At 46.0% G+C, this 25,797-nt stretch overlaps 2 protein-coding genes across 3 annotated transcripts in view; one reads left to right on the top strand and one right to left on the bottom strand.

Annotated features, from left to right (window-relative positions):
• ctnna1 (catenin (cadherin-associated protein), alpha 1) overlaps window positions 1–25,797 on the top strand; it is a 101,121-nt gene that overhangs the window by 46,066 nt on the left and 29,258 nt on the right. For both annotated transcript variants that reach the window (XM_080840777.1, XM_080840776.1), the window contains exons 9-14: window positions 7,950–8,030; window positions 8,918–9,070; window positions 17,184–17,276; window positions 17,732–17,888; window positions 18,857–19,057; window positions 21,398–21,558. In XM_080840777.1, the coding sequence (XP_080696903.1) occupies window positions 7,950–8,030; window positions 8,918–9,070; window positions 17,184–17,276; window positions 17,732–17,888; window positions 18,857–19,057; window positions 21,398–21,558 (846 nt within the window). The remainder of the gene's footprint in view (window positions 1–7,949; window positions 8,031–8,917; window positions 9,071–17,183; window positions 17,277–17,731; window positions 17,889–18,856; window positions 19,058–21,397; window positions 21,559–25,797) is intronic.
• lrrtm2 (leucine rich repeat transmembrane neuronal 2) lies at window positions 1,199–7,615 on the bottom strand (the record flags this gene model as incomplete). Its single annotated transcript, XM_080840245.1, has 3 exons — window positions 1,199–2,838; window positions 3,571–3,666; window positions 7,564–7,615. The coding sequence occupies 3 exons, from the start codon at window positions 7,613–7,615 to the stop codon at window positions 1,199–1,201; spliced, it is 1,788 nt and encodes a 595-aa protein (XP_080696371.1).

Genomic DNA, 25,797 nt, shown 5'->3' with positions numbered 1-25,797 from the left:
TCTTCCTCTTGTCCTCTTTCCCTGATAGTATACTGTTATCTGTAAAGTTGTTTTGTTGGGTGTTTCGTCCGTCTCCGTGAGATTTTAATGGTCGCCATCAGTAATTTATGCCAAAATGAGTTTAACCGCAACACATTATCACAGTGAAGATGTCAGAGATGGCACTAAAGAAATGAAGACCAAATCACTTCATTGTACAACATATGCATAATTATAAAAGGAATTGAATGTCTCCACACAACACTTAATATGTCCCTGCTGAAGTCACAGTTCAGGGAGCTATCCAGACATTTTGGCAGAGCTTAGGCAGAGGCATATTGGGCATTAACCTTTGAACACACAGTGCTAAGCTTTTGGATTTTGCAGGAGGGGATTGAGTTTATTGAATGAAATCAAATCCAGAAACAAGAAGGCTATTAGGCTACGTGTTCTCCTCAGCGAATACAGATCGCTTTGAACGGATCAGCTTTCATTTGTTTTACACTGGGTTCTCAGTATGCATGTGGTATTTTTTTTAATAACATTATTCCTTTCAGTAATTTGTAAAAAGGTGAATTAAAAAATGTCACTTAAACACTATCGAATTTGAACTTTCCCAAAAGTGACCACGTGAGTGGATCTCATAAGTGTCATCTACTTGTGTGTCATAAAAATCCTTTTGCATTTATCAAATTTGTACTTCTATTCAGCATAACAGCACAGCAGCACTCTTTTCCTTTCTTTTTTTCTCTCGTAGTTTTCACCATTCTTCCCAGGGATATGTTATTTCTGCAACAGATATCTGAACCTCAGGTTTCCAGATGATTTGGCTATGGATTTTCTTTTGTCTCCACTGTGCTGCAGAATAGTGTGGTAATAATGCAGTGTCAATTCCCCTATCTAACCATCCTTGGTGGAGATTGATTGCCCCAGCTCAATAAGGACCTTGCATTCTCGTTACAAAAATAAAAGTGTGAGGATTCTTTACATCTCTTCACTCATCAAATATCCACCTCCAGTCACCCCAGCAACTTGAAGAATCTATTTTTTTTTTTCTTCCTCTTCCTCTTTCAAAGCTAGACAGTAGAAAGAAACTATGTATATTTTTTCCATATAGAAACTGGTCAAATAAAAATCCATAAAACAAACCCTGTATCGTTTTTGAAATGGTTGAGAATGGCAAAACCCAATAGGTCGCAGGAATAAATAAAACAAGTTTTTATACTTCACACTCTTTGTAAGGCAGCTGCTGACACTTGCACTGCCCGTAGCCGTTAATGATGACGAGCGCACCTTCCTCGTGGCTTGGCTCGTACTCGTTGTAGGGCACCTGGGTCGCCAGGTCCGCCATTGGCTGGCGCTGCTGGGTCCTCAGCTGTCTCCGGTTCTGCATGGCGGAACAGTGCCGGATCCTGCGCAGCGTCGGGGGGCAGCACTTCCGCGAGATATACACTACAAAAATGATGAGGAAGAAGGAAAATAACAGGGCCATAGTTCCAATGATGACTCTCTGAGTGAGCACTGTGTTGTCAATGTCGATGAAGTCCTCGGTGACCGCTGCCCCTGCCGCCATGGTGGTGGTTGCCAGGGCGGTGCTTGGGGTCTGGGTGGTGGTGGATGAGGTGGTGATGGTGGCGGTGACCATGGTAAAACTCCCCAAATCCTCTGCATAGTAGTCCAACGTGGGGGTCTGCATATTTCCATACAACGGGCTAGTCAGCTCCTGGGGAAACATGCCCTCCGTGGGAGTGCTTGACTGAATAACTGGTGCTGAGAAATTCTGACAAAGCTGAAATCCATAGACCGCATCCAGTATTTCCTCCCCCTGCGCGTAGTCTGGGCTGTGGCACAAAATGGAGTGTTCCCATCTGCCCTTAAAGGTACTGAGCCAACTGGCCATGGTGCAGATCCTTTTGGTACATTCCCAAAGGTTGCTAGACAATCCAATGGTGCCCAGGGATTTCCACATATCCAGGGTCTGCGTGTCCATGTTGGACAGTTTGTTGTTATCCAGTAGTAGTATCTTCAGGTTGGGCAAGGTCTCGAACACCTCGGGCGTGAGGGTGCGGATCTCGTTACCGGTAAGATCCAGTTTCTCCAGGGTGGTCCAGGACCACTCCATGGTGCATGTCAAATTGTTGATCTTGTTCCACTGCAGGTAGAGGAACTGCAGGGCGACGAGACGGGGGAAGTGGGCCAGGTTGATCTTGGTCAGGTGGTTATGTTCCAAGTGCAGCTCTCTGAGCTTAATGAGCCCAGCGAAGCCGTTTCGGGCCAGGCTCCGGAGCCGGTTGTTGCTGAGTCCGAGATACTCCAGGCTCCTGCAGTCCCAGAAGGCCCTCACAGGCGTGGTCCGCAGAGAGTTGGAGCGCAGGTGGAGGATCTGCAGCTTGCGTAGCCCGTGGAAAATCTCCGGCTCTAGAACGGTCATCTGGTTGAAGGATAGGTCCAGAATCTGCAGGTTGATGAGGTGGATGAAGGTTGTGTTGGGCAGCTTGGTGATCTGGTTAGAACTCAGGTTCAGGTCCTTGAGCTTGTAGAGCCCCTGGAAAGCGTCCTCCTGCACAGTGGTTATTTGGTTGTGGTCCAGGTGGAGCCAGGTGAGCTGGGTGAAGCCGAAGAACTGGTCTGGGCTGAGCTCGGCGATGCTGTTGTGTCGGAGCGAGAGCCCCAGGGCCCCTCGGTCGATGCCATCTGGGGGCGTCAGAAGCCCCTGCGTGTCGCAGTAAAACTGCAGGTCCTCACAGCGGCATTTTTGAGGGCAGGTTGTGCATGACGTGGGAGGCAGGCACAGAAGCATGCTCATCACACAAAGTGCCGCTGGTGCTTGTCCCACCAATGGCCACCTTGAATGGAAACCTGGGTGGGTTTGAAGATAAGAAAATAAACCGGAGGGAGGGGAATCTAATCTCCGCAAGGCATGAAAACATTTTTCCCTCCCCTTCTCCTCTCCACCACCTTCACCTCATCTTATCCCCCCCTTTTTTCATCACAGTTTTTGAATATCCATAATTCTCTCCTGCCACTGCTTATCATTACACACATTTTAGGATATTCAGCCAACATTTATTTGTCTTTTTTGCATGTGTGTGTGTGCTTTTTTTTTTTTTTTTTTTAAACTTGATGTGGCTTGACAGGAGGGAGCGCTCTGATTAGTATTCATCAGTGTTTGACGCGCACATTGACGCTGTGTCACGGATGAATTGAAACATCCTCCTCTGCAGTTGATATTGTCTTATTCTCCCCTCGTGTTTTCTAAATTCACTCTACTCCTCAGGTTTATTTCACTCTTACCCCTCTACCCACTTTAATGCCCTTGACACATCAGATCCCTCTTTTCAAAGCCATATTTCTGAAAATAATTTAGTCCAACAGTTCTCCTTGTTCATACAGCACACAACATGGCAGTAATTTGCTGTCATAACAAATCACGACTTTGCTTCTACCAATAATGGGAGAAGAGTAAAAAAAACGTAAGACCTCATTTTAACTAAATGGATGCTTCTGGACTGCCAGGCTGCCTCAGCCCACTCCTATTCACTCTTATTTCCTATTCAGGTCCAGACTCGGTGAATTAAAGAGCTAACTTACCCATTCTTTTGTGCACATCGGGGGCTGCATTCAACTCTCTTTTTCCGCAGACTCTTGAAGCAGCCAGATGGAATTTGAATCCGAGGGGTAAAAGCCCTTTTGAGTAAACACAAAAGGAATCAAGCTCTTCTGAGAGAATGAATTGCTGTCAAGCTCCACCAATTGAAACAAAATCACAAATTCCATGTCCCAGGATGTTGATTTAATTTTTTTTCTTCCTCTCTTCTTTCCCCCCCCCAGTCCTCTCTTTCCTCCTGTTTTGCTGGCTTTTGTTCCGTCCTGTTTTCAAATCCCAGATTAAGAAAAGATGAGCATTTCTACCTCCCAGGAATCCTTAATTTTGAAGTTGATGATTTGCATCCAAAGAGACCCCGGCAAACAATACTCTCCTCACACCCCCCCTCCTTTTTTTTTTTTTGCTCCCTCTTCCTTTCCTCCGCAATGATGTCAGCTCAATTGGTTAATTGAAGATCAAGCGGTCCTCTAGCATGGTTGGGGGTCCTTCAGCTCCCTAACTTGTTGATGGTAGTCAGACCCCCGCTTACGACGCCAGTGCAGCGAGTCTGAGGTGCGTTTGTGTGCCGAGCTCAGGGCAGCGAAGGAAGAGAGAGAGACGCAGAGGGGAAAAGCAGAGGAGAAAAAGCCACGATGTTATTCTGTGCTTTTTGTTGCAGCCACTCACTGCTACAGAGTGGTGGCAGGCTGGCGTCGATCATCGGTGCGGTTTCTCTCTCTCTCTCTCTCTCTCGTGCACGCGCGTCCGCACGCTCTTTCTCGCTCTTTCTCTCTAGCTCTCTCCCGCTCTCCGTCTCTCTTGCTCATACGCTCGCGCGCACACTCACTCTCGCACACACTATCTCGCTCGCTCACTGGCTCTCTCTTTCTCTCTCCCCTTCCCTCTCGCCCTCCCTCCTTCTCCCCTCTCGCTTTCCTCCTTGCACACTTGCTCACAGTGCCTGTGCGTTTGATTCCTCCCTCCTCCTCCTCTTCTCCCTGATTCGTCACCATTGGAATATTGATAACTCCAACATGTTGCGGCAACTCGCAGCAAAAATTCACCATCATTGAGCTTTTCTGTCTGATCGTGTATGTATGTGTCGGAGCAAAAATGTGCCGTAGGTGGAAAGGATGAAGTGGTAAGGGCATGAGTTATGCATAATTCACATTTCTAGAAACATGTGTACTTCAGTTTTGGTTGTATTGCTTGTGGTGTTTTTATTTTCTATTGTTAGTCTGTCTCCACTACTTAATTACACCAGCTGATGGCAATAAAACACATTCAGGTTTTTTTTTAAAACATTGTCTAACATTTTTAATTTAGAGTCCCATCTGTATGGTGACGCAGCCGTTTGTCAGCTTCTCTAAAAAAAAAAAAAAAAAATGAAAAAAAAAAACTAAAAAAACAACACAGCTTCTTGCCTCCTCCCTGTCGTGTTTGAGTTTGACGTATGGGGGAGAGAGGGAGTCGAAGTCATGCTATACCAGGTGTCCAAAACTACACGTCATGAGCCAGCTGACGTCATAGTGGCCTTTCATACTCTAGTGGGTCAGAGGCTGGAACTCTCTTTCACTCTCTCTCTGTCTCTCTCGTTCTCTCTCTTTCTCTTTCTCTCTCTCTCGCTCGCTCGCTCTCTCTCTCTCTCTCTCTCTCTCTCTCTCTCTCTCTCTCTCTCTCTCTTTCTCAATCTCTCTTTCACTCTCTCTGTTTCCCCCTTGAATGGAGAATTTAATGGAGCATTCAAACAGGACAACCTAATAGTGTACTGAAGACTAGATAACACACAAGAAGTGCAGAATTGAGATTCGTACTGAGGTGCATGTGCTTTGTGTACAAGTGTGTGTGTGTGTGTGTGTATGTGTCTGTGTGTGTGCAGGTTTATATCTGTTTATTTGTTTTCCCAGTTGTCGGTTTCTTTTTTCCCTTTTTTTTTGTTTTGAGGTGGTCTATTTTTGTTTAGCGTGAGCTCAGTGAACCATGCCTTTTCGGTCAGTAGTAGAACTTCAAAGCACGCAGGGTATTAAATGGAACAATGTTTGTCAGAGCATACAAGAATATGCTACAGTGGGTAGCTCCCTGGGATCCAAGCAATGTTTGTCTTTTACCAACAAACAGGTTGAAGGCCTCTGAAGGTGGTAGCGAAACAAAACATTTTTTGTTCCTTGATTCTCTTTTTTTATTTTTATTTTTTTATTATTGTGCATAGATGCATACACATAGCTGTGCATACTCATACAGTGCTTTAGTTTTGCCCTTGTCAAATTATTTGTATCACTTTTTGTCAAAGTTCCCATTCATTGTGTGGGCGCCAAGGTTGCTCTGCATGTTTTATACATCTGTGGGTTGGTTATTTTGGTCCTGTTCAAAATGACCCCTGCTGTTGTTTTCCGGGTCACCTTATTTAGAGTAGACACATTTTTCTACCCAAAGTGCTGGGCTAGTCTAGTTTTCCCGTTGGGACTCCCATCACTGAGGGGAGGGTAGGGGAAAAGAAAAGAGAGTGTGTGTGTGTGTGTGTGTGTGTGTAGGGATGCATATTCCCAAGGGCTCAGCTTGTTTCTCATCATGCCCAAGCTGTTGGTAAAAACACCCTGTGAAGCCGTGTGAGAAGCCTAATGGGTCACCAATTAAGCTGACGGGCCCCGCAGTGAAATCAATACTGAAGAGCAGCCCAATCGTCTCACCCCTCAGAGCACCTCTTCTCCTTTTTCTTCTCTTCTTTTTTTCCCTCTTAACTTTTGATTTGCAAGATAGTCCATGCTCACGTTTCCCCAGGTTTATGCCACTTGGTAAGAAATGACCTGTCCGAGGAGATGAATTTCCCCGTAGAAGAAATGGTTAGCTGAAATAGGTAGCCATTAGAGAAGGGTATTTTGGACTGGAGGATGGTGTGTGTTTGTGTGTGTCTAGGTGACTGTAGCGGCGTGGCGTGTGTGTGTGTTTCTGAATGAGTGTGGTGTTTGTGTGTGTGTGGATGTTTGCCGCTGTGAGTGCTTGCTTCCAACTGGCAAAAAAAAAAAAACTCAGTGGGGATTAAGACGGATGGCGTCCCCTGGCCTCCAGCAGAGCACCACCCGATGGGCTCGTTTGGCCGTGGGGGGTGGGGGCTGGGGGGGTGGATGGTGGAATGGGCTCATGAAGGCACGTAGTAGTGGCAGGTGCTCTGTGCCTCTGCCATATTTCATTGGCCGTCACCGCAGAGCTGCTTATGCCCCTGTGACGCCCTCACACCCCCCTCAGCCCCCCTCTGGCACCCCCTCTCTCTGCACATTTACCTTCCCAGTGCGCTTGAGCTGTTCGTTTGGGGCATGTGGAAGTGCATCTCTCTCTCTCTCTCTCTCTCTCTCTCTCTCTCGCTGTCCCTCCCTAGCTCTCTATCTTCATTCTGGACCAGTGGTTAGGCTCAAGGTATAGGCCTAAGGGAGAGTGGGTACGTAAGGGGCAAAGCCAGTCATACTCCCCCCTCCCCTCCACTAGTGCCAGTTCCACTGCGGTACCCTAACAAAGGGCATATTAACCCTGACATGACCAAACTTTGACCATCTTCTACCTCAGCATGTGTTGTGAATCTCTTCCCCTTTCCTCATTTCAGTCTCCAGTGGCTTCTTATGGCTCATGTCTTATGAGCAAGCCATAGTTGATGTAATGATATCTATGTCTATGTTTAGGTATGCAATTTAATGAGGATTAGGAATGAATCATGTCTTGGCTTAAGGATGCGTTCAAAGCCTTTTAGAGCTCCTTCATGGTTTTTCTTTAAATGCAATTTTTTTTCTTCTTTACTGAACCTAGAAAGAATCTGGCTTGCATTGTGGCAGAACTATTTCCCACAATAATAAAGTTTTACAAGCCTCCTTGTGCTTGTTGTTTTTGAATTCATAGACCTAAATATTCATTAGAGTGGCAAGCTGTGGGTGGAAGAACACGCACACGCGTGTGTAAGACTCCCTCCGGACGTGTTAGTCAGTCTTCAGATTGACCCACTAAAGTCCAACCCGTCAGCTCCTTGCTGATTGGCCGTGGCTTGCGGTCCTCTCCTCCTGTCATGTATGCCAGCAGAGTTGTGTTTTTGTTTCTCCTTGTCTACTCTCTGCCTGTCTCACTTTCCGTCTCTCTCTGTCTCTCCTTCGCTCACCTCCTCACCTTCCCATAAACGCTGAAGCTGTGCCATGACAAGCTAATGTGTTTATCCATTCCCCCAAATTCCCAGGTGACTTTCACCTATCTGCCTTAGCAGGACATGATGGTAACAAGAGCAAACAGTTGAGCTGGTGTCCCCCCTCCCCCACTCCTTTCTCCTCTGTCTTGCCCTCTCATTCTCTCTCTCTCTCTCTCTCTCTCTCTTCCACTCACTAATCCTTCTTCAATGTTTCCTCCTCAGGCTGGTCGGAAGGACAAGAGCGATGCCCTGAACACGGCCATCGACAGGATGACTAAGAAGACCCGTGACCTGCGCAGACAGGTTAGTTCCTCTCCTCTTCCTTTTCCTCCTCCCAGTGATCTCCCACTTATTTTCTCCCTTCTATCTCCACCTCTCTCTCCCTCCCTCCCTCCGCCTCTCTCTCAATCATCTCCCTTCCCTCCCCCTCTCCCTCTTCTTTCTCTGTATCCTAACCCCTTTATCCCCACCCCCTGGTATCTCCCCCTCTTCCTCTGCCTCTCTCTTTCCCTCCCGCCCCTCTCTCCCCCTCTCTCTCCATCCCTCCCCCTCCCCCTCTCTCTGTCCGTCTCTCTCTTTCTCACTTCTCTGCTTCCCTCTCCCCATTAATAATGGCCAGCGCAGATCCCCCATTGATTTTTTTTTTATGTTCAAGTCATTAATGTAGAAAATATTTTGTTTTCAGAGCCCATGCAAGGCGAGCTGCTTTCTTCTCCCCCTACTCCTCTACAGGAGCTCATATAGCCGTCGAGCTGTCCATTACGGCCTGCATGTTGATATTTATAAGTTTGCATTAAACATGAAATTACTGGCGCCACTGGAGAGGGTCACAAGTGGCCTTCCATTTGGCCATGTCTCTCCCGACTCGTTATCTTGTTTATACTAGGGTATATATTTCTTATATACGCTAGTGAAATAAAGAAGGATAAAACATACATTTGTTTGGATAGATATTATTCAAGTCGGGTACAGTATAGGTGAATGCAGATCAGATCGCAGATCGAGGAGGCAACATTTAAAGGGGAAAAACTAGACTCAAATGCCATATAAAAGATGAGGTGAAAGAGCTGGAAGGGGGGTAAAAAAGAGTAAATCTCCACGAATAATGACTGTGACATTTAGGGAGGCTGTTTTGTTGGTGCCGAGTTCAATTTGAGTTGAGATTTTTTCCCTGTCTGTTGTCCCTGCAGCTGAGGAAGGCGGTCATGGACCACGTGTCCGACTCCTTCCTGGAGACCAACGTGCCGCTCCTGGTCCTCATCGAGGCGGCCAGGAACGGCGACGAGAAGGAAGTGAAGGAGTATGCCCTAGTCTTCCGCGAGCATGCCAACAAGCTGATCGAGGTAGGCAAAAAGCACACCACAGAAGCGCTAATGCTAATATTAATTACAATTGATTACGTCGGCCCAGTGTCTCGTCTGGACAATTTGGTCTCAACATGGATTTGTCTGTCTGTCTGTGCGTGCATGTGTCTGTTGTTGTGTCTCTGTCTCTGTGTGTGTGTGTGTGTGTGTGTTTCTGTAAGTGTGTTTCTGTAAGCAAATCGCAAATAAAAATAGCTCCTGACGCAGCCACTTGATCCGCGAGAGTACGCCGTTACCTTTATATTAAGTTATAGATCTTTTTTTTTTGTGACCCATCAAAGGGGACTGACTGAGTCAACAGACCTGCACTTTTATAGCCGTGCCTCCGGCAGATGCATGGAGGCTGCTAACCAGCGCTGTTGTGGCCAAACACTACATTTGTATGGATGGTCACAGTCGTGAATCAAATTTTAAGCCCCCCCCCCCTCCCCCTCTTACCTTCTCTGCCCAGAGGAGCGAAACTTCTCTGTGCCCAAGGTTAAATGCTGTCTCAGGGGAAATACATTCATTGTCTCAACAGTTGGATATCCTATTTCTTATTGACATACTGCACAGGAAGGCTGGTCTTGCCCTAGACACATTTTTTTTGTTCTCACCAAAACACACACACACACACACACAGACCTACACACCTCCCCATGGTTTATTCAGACCAATAAAAAAAAAATCTCCCTAGCTGTTTCATTTTCCTAATAGACGACCCTCTCATGTGGAATCATTTAGGCTTTTAAATCCATGGTGCAGTCACACTCACACATTCTACCTCTCATGTCCCATCCACACACACACACACACACACACTTTTTCACTCTCCCACAAACCTACCCACACAAACACACACACACACACACACACACACACACACACACACACACACACACACTCTTTCACTCTCCTAAAAACCTACTCACACACACACACACACGCACACATTCACTCACTCACGGGCCGCCAACCAGCTGACAGGAACATTAGCAGTCCTCATTAGTTGTCTTCAAATCTGCCCAGCGCGGAGCTGGCACAGAGGCGTCATCCAGTGACATTTCCAAATGACCTCTCCCCGTGTGGGGCCACCCCAGCCCTCTGTGCGTGGCACTGGTGTGCTGCTGGGGTGGTCGGGGAGCGAGGAGGGGTTAGTGTGGAAATCAAAGTGGGGTTGGGGTGGGGGGGGGCAGTAAGAGGCTTGTTAAACTGAGTCTCGCTGGGGTTTTAAGTGCTAGCAGCAGCAGAACATGTCCTCCGATAAGTCACTTCTCCCTCAGCTGTTACGTTCTGTGTTCTGCGGCAGTGACTAAGAGGGGGGAGAGAGGTGGCCTTCAGGCGCTCTCAATCCAGACGCTAGGTTTAAGCAAAGCGAGCGTGGCGTTTAATCCATAAATACAATCCATCACTACAGCTTTCCTCTGAAATGATCTGCTTTGTGTGCTGGTGAACATATGTACGAGAGGAGGGGCGGTTACCCATGCTTTGTTTTTGCAGAGGGTGAGATTATGATAATCTGAGCAGATAACAAATCCTATCACGTATAGCTCAGAGACCCAATCTCGGATCATTAAAGGCTTACTCATTAATTGTTACCATGGAGTAACCAGGGAAACACAATAAGCATTGAGTTGGGGTTTCTGAAACGTCCCTGCCGGCAAGCATTACGCTCACGTTAGTAGCGATTTGCATTTTACTTGTGATTGTTAACAACACAACAGAATTGTTCACAATTAACTCTTTATTATGGCTTGGTGATCAACAAGCAGTTGGCAAGACGAGGCTTGAGGCCTGTTGAAATCCGAGGGCCCACCTGACGCCGTGTTTGGGCGCCTGTAGCAGGGATTACAAACCCAGATAGGCACCTCCGCTCACATGCAGCAGTGGCAGCTCGTGTGTGTGTGTGTGTGGAATTGTCTGTGCCTGACACCTCACACAGTATTCAGGCCTCACCCCGAGGGGCCTGCTGGAAATGGATGGCCGTTTAACAGTGGATTGAGGGTTTTTAATGTATTGATTTTCCCGACATCTTCAACATTAATGCAGTTTCCTACAGCTAGAAAAATGAATACGATTGTTGCGTGCTATGTGCTTTGCATTTGAATTCCTGTGTGTGTGTGTGTGTGTGTGTGTGTGTGTGTGTGTGTGTGTGTGTGTGTCTGTCTCTCCCTACTGCCAGGAATTCCCTACCATTACCATCCTTTTATGAGAACTCAGATCTTACATCTCACCTATCTGACACCAGGGTTACCTCTTCTGCCTCTTAGTGTAGTTATGGTCTAAACTTACCCCAATGACTTGTGGTTCTTAAAGGTTGATTCTTTTATTTTTTTGTTGACCATTACAAAGCCGGTATTAAGGCTTAGCAGGTCAGGGCACCATTTAATCTCGTCTGACTGCATAACATTACGAGATGGTGGGGAAAAAACGGCATCCACCCTTATGTGAACTTCGTGTCTTTGACCTATTTGTTGCCACTTTTCCCCTAGTGTAGAGCTGTTTTTCTGGGCAAAAGCTACAGATTTAATGTAGCAAAAATGAAAAAGATTGAGAGGAGGGAGGGTAGGAAGAATGGAAAGGATGGCCTTTTTGCACGGTTATTGGCACACATTTACGATTTCCATGTCCATTTAAACGTGGCTCAGACTCTTTAGCTGAAAGCGAAGCCATTTTAATTTGTGCTACAATCAAACGGCTATGGATAAGGAGGAGCCTGTTCCCATTCCCGGTCTTCGGCCTCCTTTATTTCTTTCCTCGTACAAAAGCCTCGGAGACTCTTTCTCCCTTTTGCTCGTCCTCCAGAGGAGAAGAAATGTGCCAAAACTAACTAATTTTGTATATATTATTTAGACTTATGTGTTCGACTCAAAATTATTCCCTGGTCAAATTTCTTGTTATTTGAAAAATGCATTTTCACATATCTGCTGTACATTCACACGGCTGCCTTTAGAGAGCAGCTGCCACCGGTGTTGCCTGGCATAGTTGCCTGTTATTGTTTTTTTGGTTTGTTTGTTTGTTTGCCCTGGCACGAGATGCACATCGCCGCTGCCTCATTCATTGCTCTGATTAGTTGATTTCACTCGCCTTCTCCCTTAATGACGTTCCTGAGCATCCTGAGATTGCAGTGGGGTGGGGTTGGTGTGTGTGGAGGCTTGGGGAGGGGGAACAGGAGCCAGTTTTCTGGAAGAGCCAGCATTCAGTTGCAGCACCAGTACCATATTTTGAGAGGATTTTTAGCTGCGTGGCAGCACTGCGATGCTGCTTCTCCTGAAGACTGGAGTAAAAATAGGATGGGCTTAGTTTTCCATTGCCTCTGGGCCGTGTACTGAAAGGTTCCAGGATGCTCAAGGGATGGAGATATTTTGCAGTGTCTTTGCTGCCATGTACAAGCTAAAGGCAGAAGCAGACACCAGGGGGGTGTGTGTTTGTGTTGTGTCTGTTTGGTGTGTGTGAGACACGGAAAGGGAGGGCGAGGTAGAGTGAGAGAGAAGCCCATCATATGTCTAATTTATAATACATTGTCTACAAAACCTTTTTTTCCCCCTTCAGGAACCTGGTGCCAGCAGTAATTACTAAGCTTAAGAAAATCTGGGCAAGTCGGTCTGAGTGATTCATGATTCATTGCATTTGACACCCCTCAAAAGATTTCTTGCCAACTAGTCTGCATAACATATTGAAATTGTAATTAGTGCCCGGATCCAAATTGAATAATCACCATTTCACCGCCTTTCGCATCCATACAACTTCATCCTGAGTCACCCGTCTCAGTGGGGGCGTAGCCCGGATGACGCAAGCTTTGCTGCCCCTGGACGGCAACCACCCCCCACCCCACCCCAGCCCTCATTCCTTGCCTATCGATCTGTTGCATCTTCGCTAATTTATTTGTGTGACAAGATGTACAGTCACACGGGCGAGTCACCACCTCCAGGAGCAGGAAATGAGCCACGCACCCACGCCACAGGAGTGCCGTCCGTCTGCTGGAAAATGCTTGACATTTAGCTGCAAATGAGTTCCCTGCGTAGTAAAGCTGGCTGGAGCTTCTGCTGCTGCTGCTGCCTCCTCAGCTCCCCTTTTGTAGAGCGCAGCCAGGGTCTGCCGCTGTGGCCTTCATGTCCCAGGCGTCTCAGGGCTCGTCCACACACGGAACCTGGCTTGCCTTAATCCGGAAAGAAATGCTGTCTGATCGGCCTCTCGTCCACACAAACTCGGTGGATTGGGTCCCTGAATCCACAACCTTTTAAATCTGGTCTCCAGAGAGGGTAGATTCGAACTGCTAGCGGATTCGTGTTCGTGTCATGTCTCTGGATTCAGACGATCGGGGCTCCGTGTAAACGTAGTCTCAGACCTATCAGGGCTGTGAGAGTGAAAAATAGCCAGTTGGGGGGTAGCCCCCCCCCAGAGGTTTATGTTTGGTCAAATCATCCCAGTGTGTACGTGTACGAAGACCAATTTAAAACCACTTTAATCTTAGGCGAGCAGATGAGAACTATTACACTGCAGAATTGCCTAAAATTAGCAATTAATTAGCTCAGTCTCAATGTGGCTTGTAGGGTTTCACCCAAACACCTGTTTTCTAAAGATATACATGTGCATTTGTTTCAAGCCTCCAGGCTGAACTATCTTTATTCTCATTACTTGTTTTATTGTTGGGAAATACATTTAATCTATTAGAGTGAATTGGGAGTGAAATGCATCAACAGGGAGTGTTTGGCAAAAGAATGGATACAATTCCAGATCTGTTACAGGTTAGTCATTTAAAATGGTTCTCTAATTTGCTTTTGTAAAGCGGGGCTTGCCTCACATGCAAGTCACACGAAACGTATGGAATTAATTGATTTCTTGCCATAACCGTGCACGTTTCCATTACCAGTCACGTGGTAATTTACAGATATGCATTTTAATAGATTTTTCACTGAATCAGCCTCTCTGATGTGTGGGTGGGTGTGGGTGTGTGCGTGTGCGTGCGTGTGCGTGTGCGCGTGCGGAGGGGGTGGTGTTGGGGATTGCGTGGCTGTGTTTTTTTTTGTTTTTTTTTTGTTTGTTTGTTTGGTTTCTTCCATGTTGTGTAAGTGCTGCAATGTGCTGGAGTGGTTAATGGGATATGGTGCAACTTGCCCTCGAGGCAGATTCCTCAAGTGGCATGAAATGGAGCATCAGGACTTTAAACTGCAACCCTGTGAAATTACAGACACCAAGGCTGCAGTCGAAGAGCCTTTTTTGCATAGGAAGGCGCCCAACTGAAGGAAATGACCCGCAAGTATCTTAGTGGAGGCCATCATGAGAGCTGGTTGAATTATCTAAATGCTGAAGAAAAGGTGCTTCAGTACTTCCTTTCTTATCTCCTTTAGCATAGGGTACACTGGACCATCTTTGACGGAAGGAAAGGAGATAATACCGTCCCACAATTCCTTGCACCAGAAATGACAAACGATCATTATGACCCACGTCAATAACATCCGCCAACCCATAATTGTGTAGCCTAGTGTGAGTGCAGTCGGAATGTCATAGCAACGCGGTTGTCTTTTCTCAAGTAATTTTCCTGAGTCGTCTATGGCGTTTTTCTGTCAAGGAAAGGGCATAAGACTCAATACGCCGTCTCTAAGCTCATCCTACACCTTCTATTTGCACCTAGCCCCGAAATCCCCTGGGGTACACCGCCACCACTACCACCAACCCCCCCAAACACTGATGTGTGAGCTTGGGAGTACTGAGTGCTAACATGCACAGTTGAGTGCCTGTCATCTGAAGTGTTAGGTGGTTTTAAATGTTTCAACAGTCTCCTGTCTTCAGGGGACAGCGAGGAGAGGTGCATGATGGGTAGCAAAGTGTACTTAAGATTCCATTCACCAAACATGCCTCCCTACCCTCCCCCCTCCCCCTAGGCAGCTATGGAGCATTTAGATGCAAGAAGCTCCCTGGGCAGCCACAGGTTTTTCTTCTCCGCGTGTGGCCTTTCTGTCATGGTAAACGACACCAGGCTTATGAATGACACTGTTTGATATGGCCTGATGGAAATGCAGGTGACCCATAAGATTAGTCATAATGCACCTCTGCTCAGGGAAGGGCACAAATGTCTGGGGGTTGGCAGGATGAGGGGGGGTGGGGGGGGATTGGCTGCGCTAGGTGAGCTTGATTTGTTGGGTCAATACAGCAAAATTTACTCTCAAACTATAAACGTTGGCAGCGGGAACAGCACTTGCTTACCTCAGCATTCTCGCTTTCAGCAGCCTGTGAGATTTCTTCTTTTTTTTTTTTTTTTTTTAAGGTGTCAGGAATATTTGCCTCTCACGTTCTCCAGGGGTAATGGCATCGTAGCAAGAGTGGCGATTTAATCATCCGCGGAAGCCTCCGCCTGCCTCGCTCGCCACAGTCGACCCGTCCGAGAGAGGCGCCCAGTCTGGAGCAGATCTGGGCCAGATTAGGCCCCATCTCTCAGACTCGGCAGCTGTCTCAGACTCCACCCCCCACCTTTGAAACATGAGGGGAGGAACAGGTTGGATAGATAGATAGATAGATACATACATCAGACATACATACAAACATACAAACATACAAGCATACAAACGTACAAACATACATAGATACCTAACTAATTTATTGTCCCCATGATTGAATTTGACACCTAGCCCCGTCAACACATATGGGCACTTATTACCAGCAGACCGAGACATTACAGAGTACAGACACAGACAGCAGGATGGGAACCAGAACCTTAGAGTGTGTGTGTGTGTGTGTGTGTGTGTGTTGATGCCGTTGACTCTCTTTCTTTTGTTGGCTTTATTATTTATCCCTTTTGTCTAATCATCTCAGTACCATCCGACTTTTATGTTCAATTACATTAAATGCGCCTCTGGTTGTATGCCGTCTCCGTGATGGATGAGCGTTTGTGTGGGTGTTGGTACCTGCACCCCTCTCTGTCTCGAGTACCTCTTCTATTTTACTCCTTCTGTTTTTTTCTCTGTCTGTCTTCATCTATATTTTTTTCCCTCTGTCTCTACCTCAAGTTCTCTGTGCCTCGCTCTCCATCAATCTCCCTTGGTACATTTCTTTCTTTCTTTCTTTCTTTCTTTCTTTCTTTCTTTCTTTCTTTCTTTTTTTCTTTCTTTCTCTCTCTCTCTCTTTCTCTCTCTCTCTCTCTCTGTGTGTCACTCCATTTCTCCCCTCTGCTCTTCTCTACCATGATTATTTCTCTCTATCCATGCCCGCATCGCAGTGTTTTCGCTCTGATTTTTTTTGCCGGCCTGGTTTTCGAGAAGGAATTAAATTTAACGGACAAATCGAAACGTACTGTCCCATGTTAAGGATATGCTTAAGCATGTGAATTTAAAGAATTATGCTAAAGACATCAAACTAAACAAAGAAAGCTCACTTTTCAAGAATTGTAAGTCGAAAAGAAAAACACATGCTTTGTTTGCTTTAGCTAGCTAGATCCTTGTGAACCCATATTTTTTGCAGAACCTATGCTGAAAGTTATAGCTTAGGCTACAGGTACTCGAGATTATTATCAATGCAATGGCATTACAAGACGAGGTTAATTCTATGTATTGTTTATTTGTCAACATCAGCAAAACATGGTTTGTGCAAACAGAGCTGCCAACTGCCCCAAGGAAGTGAATGAGCCTATACTTACCATTCCAGAGGTTGCTGCCATTTACAGTCACGTTTGTAGGCCAACACACAAACCCAGAGAGCTACTGACGATTCCAATAGATTACGCCCTCCCCGTAGAAATGGAGCAATTCGGTTAGCTAATCACCATGATGTGTCTGGCGGTGCTCAGCCTGAAGCTTCACAGAGAATGAAATGTGATTTGGATCAAATCTAAGTGTAAGAAGTGGGTTGCATTTTGTGACTGCATTAATCAATAAAATAAGATAATGACAATAAGATTAATTGATTGATTTAGTTAAAACACAAACATCTGTTTTAATGATGTGTTTTGATGATTTTGTCTGAGCATTTATATTGGACATTTTGACCAGCAAGTTTTAAATTCATTGATGTTTATTACATTTTACCGGCTAACAGAATCTCTCTCTTCCTCCCTCCCCCTCTCTCCCTGAAGAGCCTAACCTGAAAGAATCTCTCTCTCTCTTGTTTCCTGTCTTAGGTGGCCAACCTGGCGTGCTCCATCTCCAATAATGAGGAGGGAGTGAAGCTGGTCCGCATGGCAGCGTCGCAGCTGGAGACCCTCTGCCCCCAGGTAGGGCCAGCTCTGGGCATCCCACTGGCAGCGCCAGGCACCCTCGCCAGCCTGCCGAGTCCTTTTCATCTCGGGCCCTAATGGCTCCCATTCATCCTCCGGCTTTGATCTCGACAAATGTAGCTCTCCTCCAAAAGAGCGTGTGCAGAGCTGGGGGGTGTGTGTGTGTGTGTGTGTGTGTGTGTGTGAAGCAACCAACCAACCAACCAGACAAGCTAGAAATTAATCCGAGATGTACTGTAATTGCCAGCAGTGATTTAAAATGACATTAGTTTTATATAAATAAAAAATAAATACATACGGAAAGAAATGCAAACTGGCCAACAGAGCCATGGTTATGTTCATGCGTGGTGATTTGCATGCATGCCTGCTGCCATCCACCCCCCCCTACCTCTCTTCATCCACTCCGCCAGTCCTTGTAATGGGTCCTAATGGGCTTTAATTTGTAATTGCAGGTGATTAACGCGGCTCTGGCCCTGGCGAGCAAGCCCAACAGCAAGGTGGCCCTTGATAACATGATGCTCTTCAAAGAGATGTGGGAGAAGCAGGTGCGCGTGCTCACCGACGCCGTGGACGACATCACCTCCATTGACGACTTCCTCAGTGTGTCCGGTAAGCACGCCATCCCCTCCGCCGACTCGGCAGCTAGCTAGCGGGCTGAAACTGGAATGGCTCTCTGATGCTAATTTAATGGATCCTCCTGCCCGTAGCGTCCATGGCAGCCCATCATCTGTATGCATGCATATGTATTATGTTTTTTTGAATGACCTGAATCCAAGATATTAAATCTTGATGCTACTGCTGCTACTTCTACTGCTGTGTGATACCACAATTCCCTCTGTAAAGTTCCTGTTAACATACAAGGCAACCAATGACTGTACATGCACAAAGCATTAAGCCACTCTCATCTGCTAAAGAGGCCTAATGAGACTAAGATGAACATGGTAACCACAGTTAATTGTTTCTCAAAGGGTAAAAAAAACAAGCCTGTTTAAGTGCAACACTTTGTGTGCGACGAGAATACTTCTCTGTGCTTGATTAGTCTTCCCTTCCCTTTCTCCCCAGACTAGACAAAAGCACTTGAGCGCTGGCCACGGCAGGCCCGGAATTGACATCCTGTCACGTATGTTAGGACGCACAAACGGCTTGTCAGGCGTGGCCTTAAAGAGTTCTCATTAAGCATAAAGCGGAGTGACTCCTCTCACCTCCATCCAAGGACGGAGCGCAGTTTACACAATGTCGATTTGCATTTTACAGGCGCCCATTTATAAGCTGTCTGCGCGTTTGTCTCCAGGTCTTTTTTCTTTTTTTGTGTGTGTGTGTGTCTCATTCCCCCGCTGCCCTTGTAGGTATTCCTGCTAATGATCCTCTAAGCCAGGGACATTGCAAATACACCATGAAGGATAAGGATTTCCTGCCTTAATGTGGTGTTTTATTATTTTTTTTTTCCTGCGCTGTTCACTTCTCTCCGTGTTGCATTCTTGTTGTGCTTGTTTTGCCGCACAGGCAGGAAATTGGCTTCTCACGTGTTTACATCTGTATTTGTTATGTAATCCTTTTTTTTCTTCCCTACATCACAGAGAACCATATCCTGGAGGACGTAAACAAGTGCGTGATCGCGCTTCAGGAGAAGGACGTGGACGGACTGGACCGCACTGCCGGTGCCATTCGAGGCCGTGCTGCCCGAGTTGTGCATGTGGTCACCTCGGAGATGGACAACTATGAGCCCGGCGTTTACACGGAGAAGGTTCTGGAAGCCACCAAGCTCCTGACTGACACAGGTAAGGCCCATCTCCTCTCTAGTCTGCCTCCCTTAATTATAACACACAAAGCAAGAGACACTGGTTCAGTTTTGCAAACTCCACTTGTCACCCTCAGTGGTTGGCCTAATGCTCAACAGAATGGATTCACTTTCCCACCACATTTTGGCTACCTTCTAGGCACAGTTCTGTACATGCTAGGACTCCTCAGGAGTTGGACAGTTGTAGGAGAAAATGAAGCATGAAAACTCACAAATGAAACTTTTAGTGTAGGCTTAACATTGCTTCAGACAAGAGTGCACGTGGAAACACAAAAAAATGTTTCCACATGCAGTTTTGAGATTGTGAAGGGAGTATTGAATAAATGTATGAATATGCAAATTAGGCTAAGCAATGGCTTTTGTTGCCTAAACAGCACAGCTTTGCAACATTTCCCCAAACACCCCACCTGCCTAAATCCCTCTGTGACTGACACATCAGGAGTTCTGCATACACTAAACACACACACACACACACACACACACACACACACACACACACACACACACACACACACAAACACTCCGTTATATACTCTTTGACTGTATCAGCTGTGGTTCCCCCTACTTTCCCATGATGCTTTTCACAGCTGATACAGGTGTGACTCCTTCACATTAGGATGTCCCCACCCCCTGCCATGCTTCTCTGAGGTGGGAGACTCACTCCTGACAGGCTCTGGCTGCTCCCTTGTCAAAAGTGAATGATGCTGGTTGGAACATCCGCGGGGTGCCCATGCATCATTTGAGCTGCCCTCTCACTGCCTCCTTGTTGTTTGCTCTGTGTACACCCCCCCCCCACACACACACACACACCCCTCTCTGCCCACTTACTTTGTGTAACCCCCCACCCACACACACAGAGCAAAGAAAAAGGATGGAAGGGAGGGGTATTATTTGATCATTTGAGCTCAAATAGCAACATTTCACACGATATGCAGACTGAAGCTTTAATAAATAAGTACTACAAAATTTGGCACGAATGGCAGACTTCAGCTTTTAATAAATAAGTACAAGAAAATCACAGAAGTTAAACCCACTTGTCAAGCTATGCTGATTTCATTCCAGTTGAGTGCCAGCATCCCACATTGCCACATTTTCACATTAGAGCGTGAAGGCTCTTTTAGTCCATTAAATGATGAAATCACCGCAAAAAGACGTATTCTCCAGTTGCATTATTAAGTTGAATACCAGACCTGTTCCTGTCTGAACGATGTTGTAAAAGATTAAGTCTTTTCCCTTTTTATTTTGCGGGAGAACAGAGAGAATAGAGAAGAGCAGGGTGGAGAGGTTAAAAAAAGGGAAAAGAGGAGTGAAGACAAGCTGTGTCGTGACCGTGAAGGCTCCCTTAACTACTTTTAAACCTCATTTCCCCTCCTGAGCCTGCAGGCTGGCCCCAAACCTATTTCTCCACGCACCGCTCCATTCTTCCGCAAGCCCACCTCGTGTCTCTCTCGCTCTCTTTCGTTCCTTCTCTTCTTTCCATCCCTCCTGTTGTCCCTCGGTGTCATTCATGCCCACTCTCCGGCCCATCTCCCTGAGTTTTCCTCTTGTTCATTTCTCCCTTCACTCCCTTTGTCTTGCTTAGTGGTGCGTTCTCTCTCTCTCTCTCTCGCTCAGTCTTTCTTTCTTTTTTCTCCATTCGGTCCCTCTGCGTAAGCCTAAATTGTGAATGAGAATGGATATTAATGTAAATGCACCTTAAAAACCCACGGGGAGGGTCTATTAGGCCACAGATAGGCCCCTGAGTCTCTGGGAAGGCACGTCAAAAATGGCTGTGCAAATGGTCATGGATCATGTTAAATCAAGTACCTCATTTCACTAAACCAGAGGTGTTGGGAGGGTTTTTTGCTGCTGTTTTGGCCCTTGAGCTGTCTAAATGTGCGGACTTCTCCCTCCCCGTGCAGGAAAGCAGTGAACGAGGCCCCAACAGCAAGAACCTTATCTTAGCCATAAAAGCTTTACTGGCGCACAATTAATTATTGAAAGGCCAATCTGTAAGTTCATTTCTTCAGTTCAGTTTGCACCCAAGAAACAATTTATTTGCAGGGAAAGGAACGAAAAACAAATGAAAGAAATAGCTGACTGCGAACTTCACTGTGTCCCGTGTGATGATAATGAAAAGTCGGGCTCTCCTAATGAGACAGAAGCGTGCGTCTGGGTACCAGTTCCCCATGGACCCTCTCTGTGACGTTTGTGAGGTAGCACTTAAAGTGAACTACAAACCCCATCATCTGTTGTGCCATCCGGGAGTGCGTAGAGGGTGTGTCTGCGAAGTGTATTCCAGTTTTCACATGGCTGCCCCCCCATCCTGTGCTTTCTGCAGTGATGCCCCGTTTTACCGAGCAAGTGGAGGCCGCAGTGGTAGCCCTGAGCGCCATACAGGGTGGACGAGATATGCCGGTGGACGAGAACGAGTTCATCGACGCCTCACGCTTGGTCTATGACGGCGTGCGTGACATCAGAAAGGCTGTCCTGATGATCAGGGTGAGTGTATTATTCATGCCCTTGTTATTCTCTCTCTCTCTCTCTCTCTCTCTCTCTCTCTCTCTCTCTCTCTCTCTCTCTCTCTCTCTCTCTCTCTCTCTCTCTCTCTCTCTCTCTCTCTCTCTCTCTCTCTCTCTCTCTCTCTCTCTCTCTCTCTCTCTCTCTCTCTCTCTCTCTCTCTCTCTCTCTCTCTCTCTCTCTCTCTCTCTCTCTCTCTCTCTCTCTCTCTCTCTCTCTCTCTCTCTCTCTCTCTCTCTCTCTCTCTCTCTCTCTCTCTCTCTCTCTCAGTGTGTGTGTGTGGGGGGGGCAAGAGAGACGGAGTGTATTTGTGTGTGTTTGTATGGGGGGCGAGAGAGACAGAGAGTGTTTGCGTGTGTGTCTGTCTCTCTCTCTAAACTTTGTGCAAAGTGAGTGAGTCATTCCCAGCTCTCAAATAGGCTTGAAATACTTATTTTAATATAAATTCATATATTTAATTAATGTATTAATTCTTTCTTTGTGTCTATAATTAACACTGCACAAGGTGTTGTTCTCTGTGTGGTTTATATCCATTGTTCAAAGGCCCCTAGTTTTTTAGTTTTTGTTGAGCTAAATGAACCCTATATATTTGTACATAATAAACTCCTTGAAGTCCCCCCCCCCCCACCTTTCTCACCCCGGACGTGTGTGGGATTGCCCGTAGACACTCCAAACTAATGGAGGCGACGTGTTTGTAGCAAGTGACGGGCTAATCGAAGACAATACCCAACCTCTTCACTGCACTAGCCTGCACTCTCTGGACGTGCAGTCGTTGTGTATGGGTTAATGATCTTTGCCTGAGAGGAGCTCGGAGAGGAGACAGATGGCAGCTTGCTAGCACTCAAGCGTCATCTAATAGGCCGACAATGAGCAGACAACAAACCCATGGCCATCGTTAAGTTCAGCAGAAATAGGCACCAAACGCTAGTCGTGGCTACAGTAGGGCCATTAGTTGAGGCAGATTTCATGTGCCATCGTTCAGTGTAATGAGCTTCCAATTAATCGTAAAGATTATGTGCACTGTTTGAATAATTGGATGAAGAGGTTTTTTTTTTTTTTTTTTTTCAACCACCCATCCCCCTTCTCACTCACCCGTTTCTGTTAAATGTACGAAGAACCGCAATGGACTTGGATGATGAAGATGAAGGATGGCAATAGACTTGGGTGATGAAGATGAAGAATGATCAGTGAGGAAGTTATTAGGATGACTGATTTAAATGACATGCAGTACATCAGTCCTGGTCATTCCTTTGAAAATCCTTAATGCTCAGTTGCCCCCACGTGCTACTTGCATCGCCATATGCTTATTTTCATGTACAGAAGAGGCACTCATTATCTGTTTTCTGCCTTTTGTTTTGAAGTGTAAGGATTTCCCCTCAGCCTCATAAAGGCATGTTGACCTCACTAACCTCTGTTTGCCCTCCATCTCCCTGTGGAATCTGCTTTCCCAAATTGCACCAAAGGTCCTCATTAATGCCAGAAGCTCTGAACTAAAGAACCACCAAATTGGATAAAGAAACCATTTCACAGTATTTGCATTGTAATAAGTAATTGATTTAACACAGCGGTTTTAATTAGCAACACCACGGCCCCTCCACGCCCCCTCTCTCCCCCACCCTGGCTGAGTCTCGAGCTCTGGTACAGTATTCATTCTCCTGCAGTGCCATGCCTTGTTATCCAGATTGATGAAGCAGTTAGGACCGGTGCCCCTAGGCCCGCTGGGCCTTACCTTGCCCAGTGTTGGTTTAACGTGGCCCAGGATTGATGGAAGGAGTTCTTTCTCTGAGAATGCATGGCAGCTTAAATGGCCTTCGACGCAGGGAGCCAATCACTGCTGATCTTTTGGTATTTTCCAAATGTCTCCTCCCTTCGAGCTTGTATATCGCATAATTAAAAACAGGGGAAGTCAATATATTTATTTTTTGTTTTATTTTTTCTTTCTCGCGGTATTGAGTCTACTGCTTAAATTGAATTGGAGTAAGTGATCATTACAGGCATTTTTAGATGTAGACAGACCCAATATCCAAAGCAACAGCTTGTTTATTTATTTATTTTTTAAAGGTGATCATTGTTTCAGCATTGTAACATTGTTCAAACTGAAGAAAAGAACTCAGGAGGGAAGTATTAGCACTTAAGTCAATTTTTCCCCTTTAGCCTTTAATTGGAGTTTATCAGACGGGCCAGGCACCACTGTCACGTCCACGTAGCATGCTCCAAGTGGACACAAGTGTCATCCAGTCAGGCGAGTTAAAACCGCAGCGTGCAGAATAATAGCTCCGCCGGGCATCTCTACCGGCCTGCCCGGCCCCACCGACCCTTCAATCCAAACCGACAAGTGTGTGGCTGGGGCGACCCGAGATGGACAGAGTCTTTAACCTCTGTAAATGGAAGCACTCCTAGCCTGGGTCGAACGTCTCGTGGGATTTGACAGTTGGGCAGCCCCCCCCCCCCCCCCAACACGTACGCAAACGCATGCAAGCACACGCGCGCACACGCACGTGCGCGTAGGGCTGGGCGATATGACGATATATATCGTGAGGACGATAGAAACGTGTCTATCGTGACCTTTCTCCTCTATCGTTTCTATCGTGATAAACTTATTTTTTCACTATTACAGCTAATATACATTTTAATATAATTTCACATCCTAATATAACATTTTGCTTTTCTTATTATGCAAACTCTAAGTTTATACAACTGTAAAAAAAGAATATGAAGATACATTTTAGAAAACGTGGTTTTGCGACACGACACCGCTTTACATTACGCTGCTTTGCATCATACGCTTGCGACATGATTGACGGTGAGAGCCCGCGAAATGTAATTCTGGTTTTAAAAAAAATGAATAATGGACGCGCTGCAGGAAGGTGTAACTGTTACCACAGCCGCTGTTATACAATTGGGCATCGACACCCATTGCTAATGACAGCGTCATTACTTTATTGCAGCAGTGAAAATCAAGACCTTACAGACGTGCAAATGCTGGGGTGGCCCATTCAAATCAACGGAACTTTTTTGAACATTTTGGAGAGCCGTATAATACGAGTATAATACAAGTGTAGCCATTTATTAGCAGATTCTGTTCCATTTCTCTCAATGATGGTCAAATAGTTGTAGTTTAAGATGCACTATTTCGTTAGTTTAGATTTCTTTTCAGTATTTCAAAAGTGAAGGAGCTGTGGGAGCACAAGAACAGTGAGCATCTAGCAGCGATTATCATAGACATAGCATATGTGTATATGTCTTTGGCGTTTATAGCTTAACTATCTAGATTCTAAGTAGCATGGAGGTTTTTTTTGGTACTCCACGTAGATCATAAACCCTTGAAGATAAAAATGAAATTGGTTGGGAAATGTAAACGCTAATATGCTTTTTATCCAGATAAAACGCAGCTCCATCGTTTACTTGCGTTTGTTTACAGGACCATCTTCACTGTTGCACCAACGGGCTGAAGCGGTCAATGGGGCGTATGTGTAATGGCCAACTTCTTAATTTTCTTATTTTTATACGTGGCCATATTAGAAAATGTTTTTCTCATCATTATTGCTATAGCATATGAACAAACATTGAAAAGAAAGTTTTTTAATTAAATTAAACTTGATTTATCTTCTGAAAGTAGGCCTACATTAAAGAACCACTAAAAGTCACAAGCACTGGACTAAATGTCATGCACTTTGTTTTAATCTTACTATTTAAAGATTCAATGGAAACGTTCAGTACAATCTGCGTAATTATGGTACAGGTCGTGATGGATCACACTTTTAAGTACACCCCTATCCAGTAAAGCAAGATGGCATATCGTGATATATATCGCTATCGTGATATAAAATAATCCATATCGTGATATATGTTTTTTTCCATATCGCCCAGCCCTACGTGCGCGCACACACATACACACGCATGTGCACACCCCCCTTGGTGCCTCCAACACAGAGATGTCACTGGTGCTAATGGCTCCCAGACAGCCAGCCCTTCTAAAAGTTTGGGCAGCTGTGACGGCTTGTGGGCTCCGGGAGGCCAGACCTGATTCCAGCTCACCTGCTGCTGTCGCCACCGGCGGTCTCTAGAGCACGCTGATATTTGGGCTCTTGTCTGCCCTGGTTTATTGACAAAATGCACTCTCCCTGAGCCACAGTGTAGAGAGTCCCAGGTATTATTCTGTGCCACTATTTTAACATGCTTTCCCGGGAAACCCAAGTGTTTAAAACATCAGCTCCCTGG

This window comes from Sprattus sprattus (genome assembly GCF_963457725.1).
Source record: "Sprattus sprattus genome assembly, chromosome: 6".
NCBI lineage: Eukaryota > Metazoa > Chordata > Actinopteri > Clupeiformes > Clupeidae > Sprattus > Sprattus sprattus.
The sequence above is the reverse complement of the archived record's forward strand: the minus strand, read 5'-3'. Positions and strand labels throughout refer to the sequence as shown.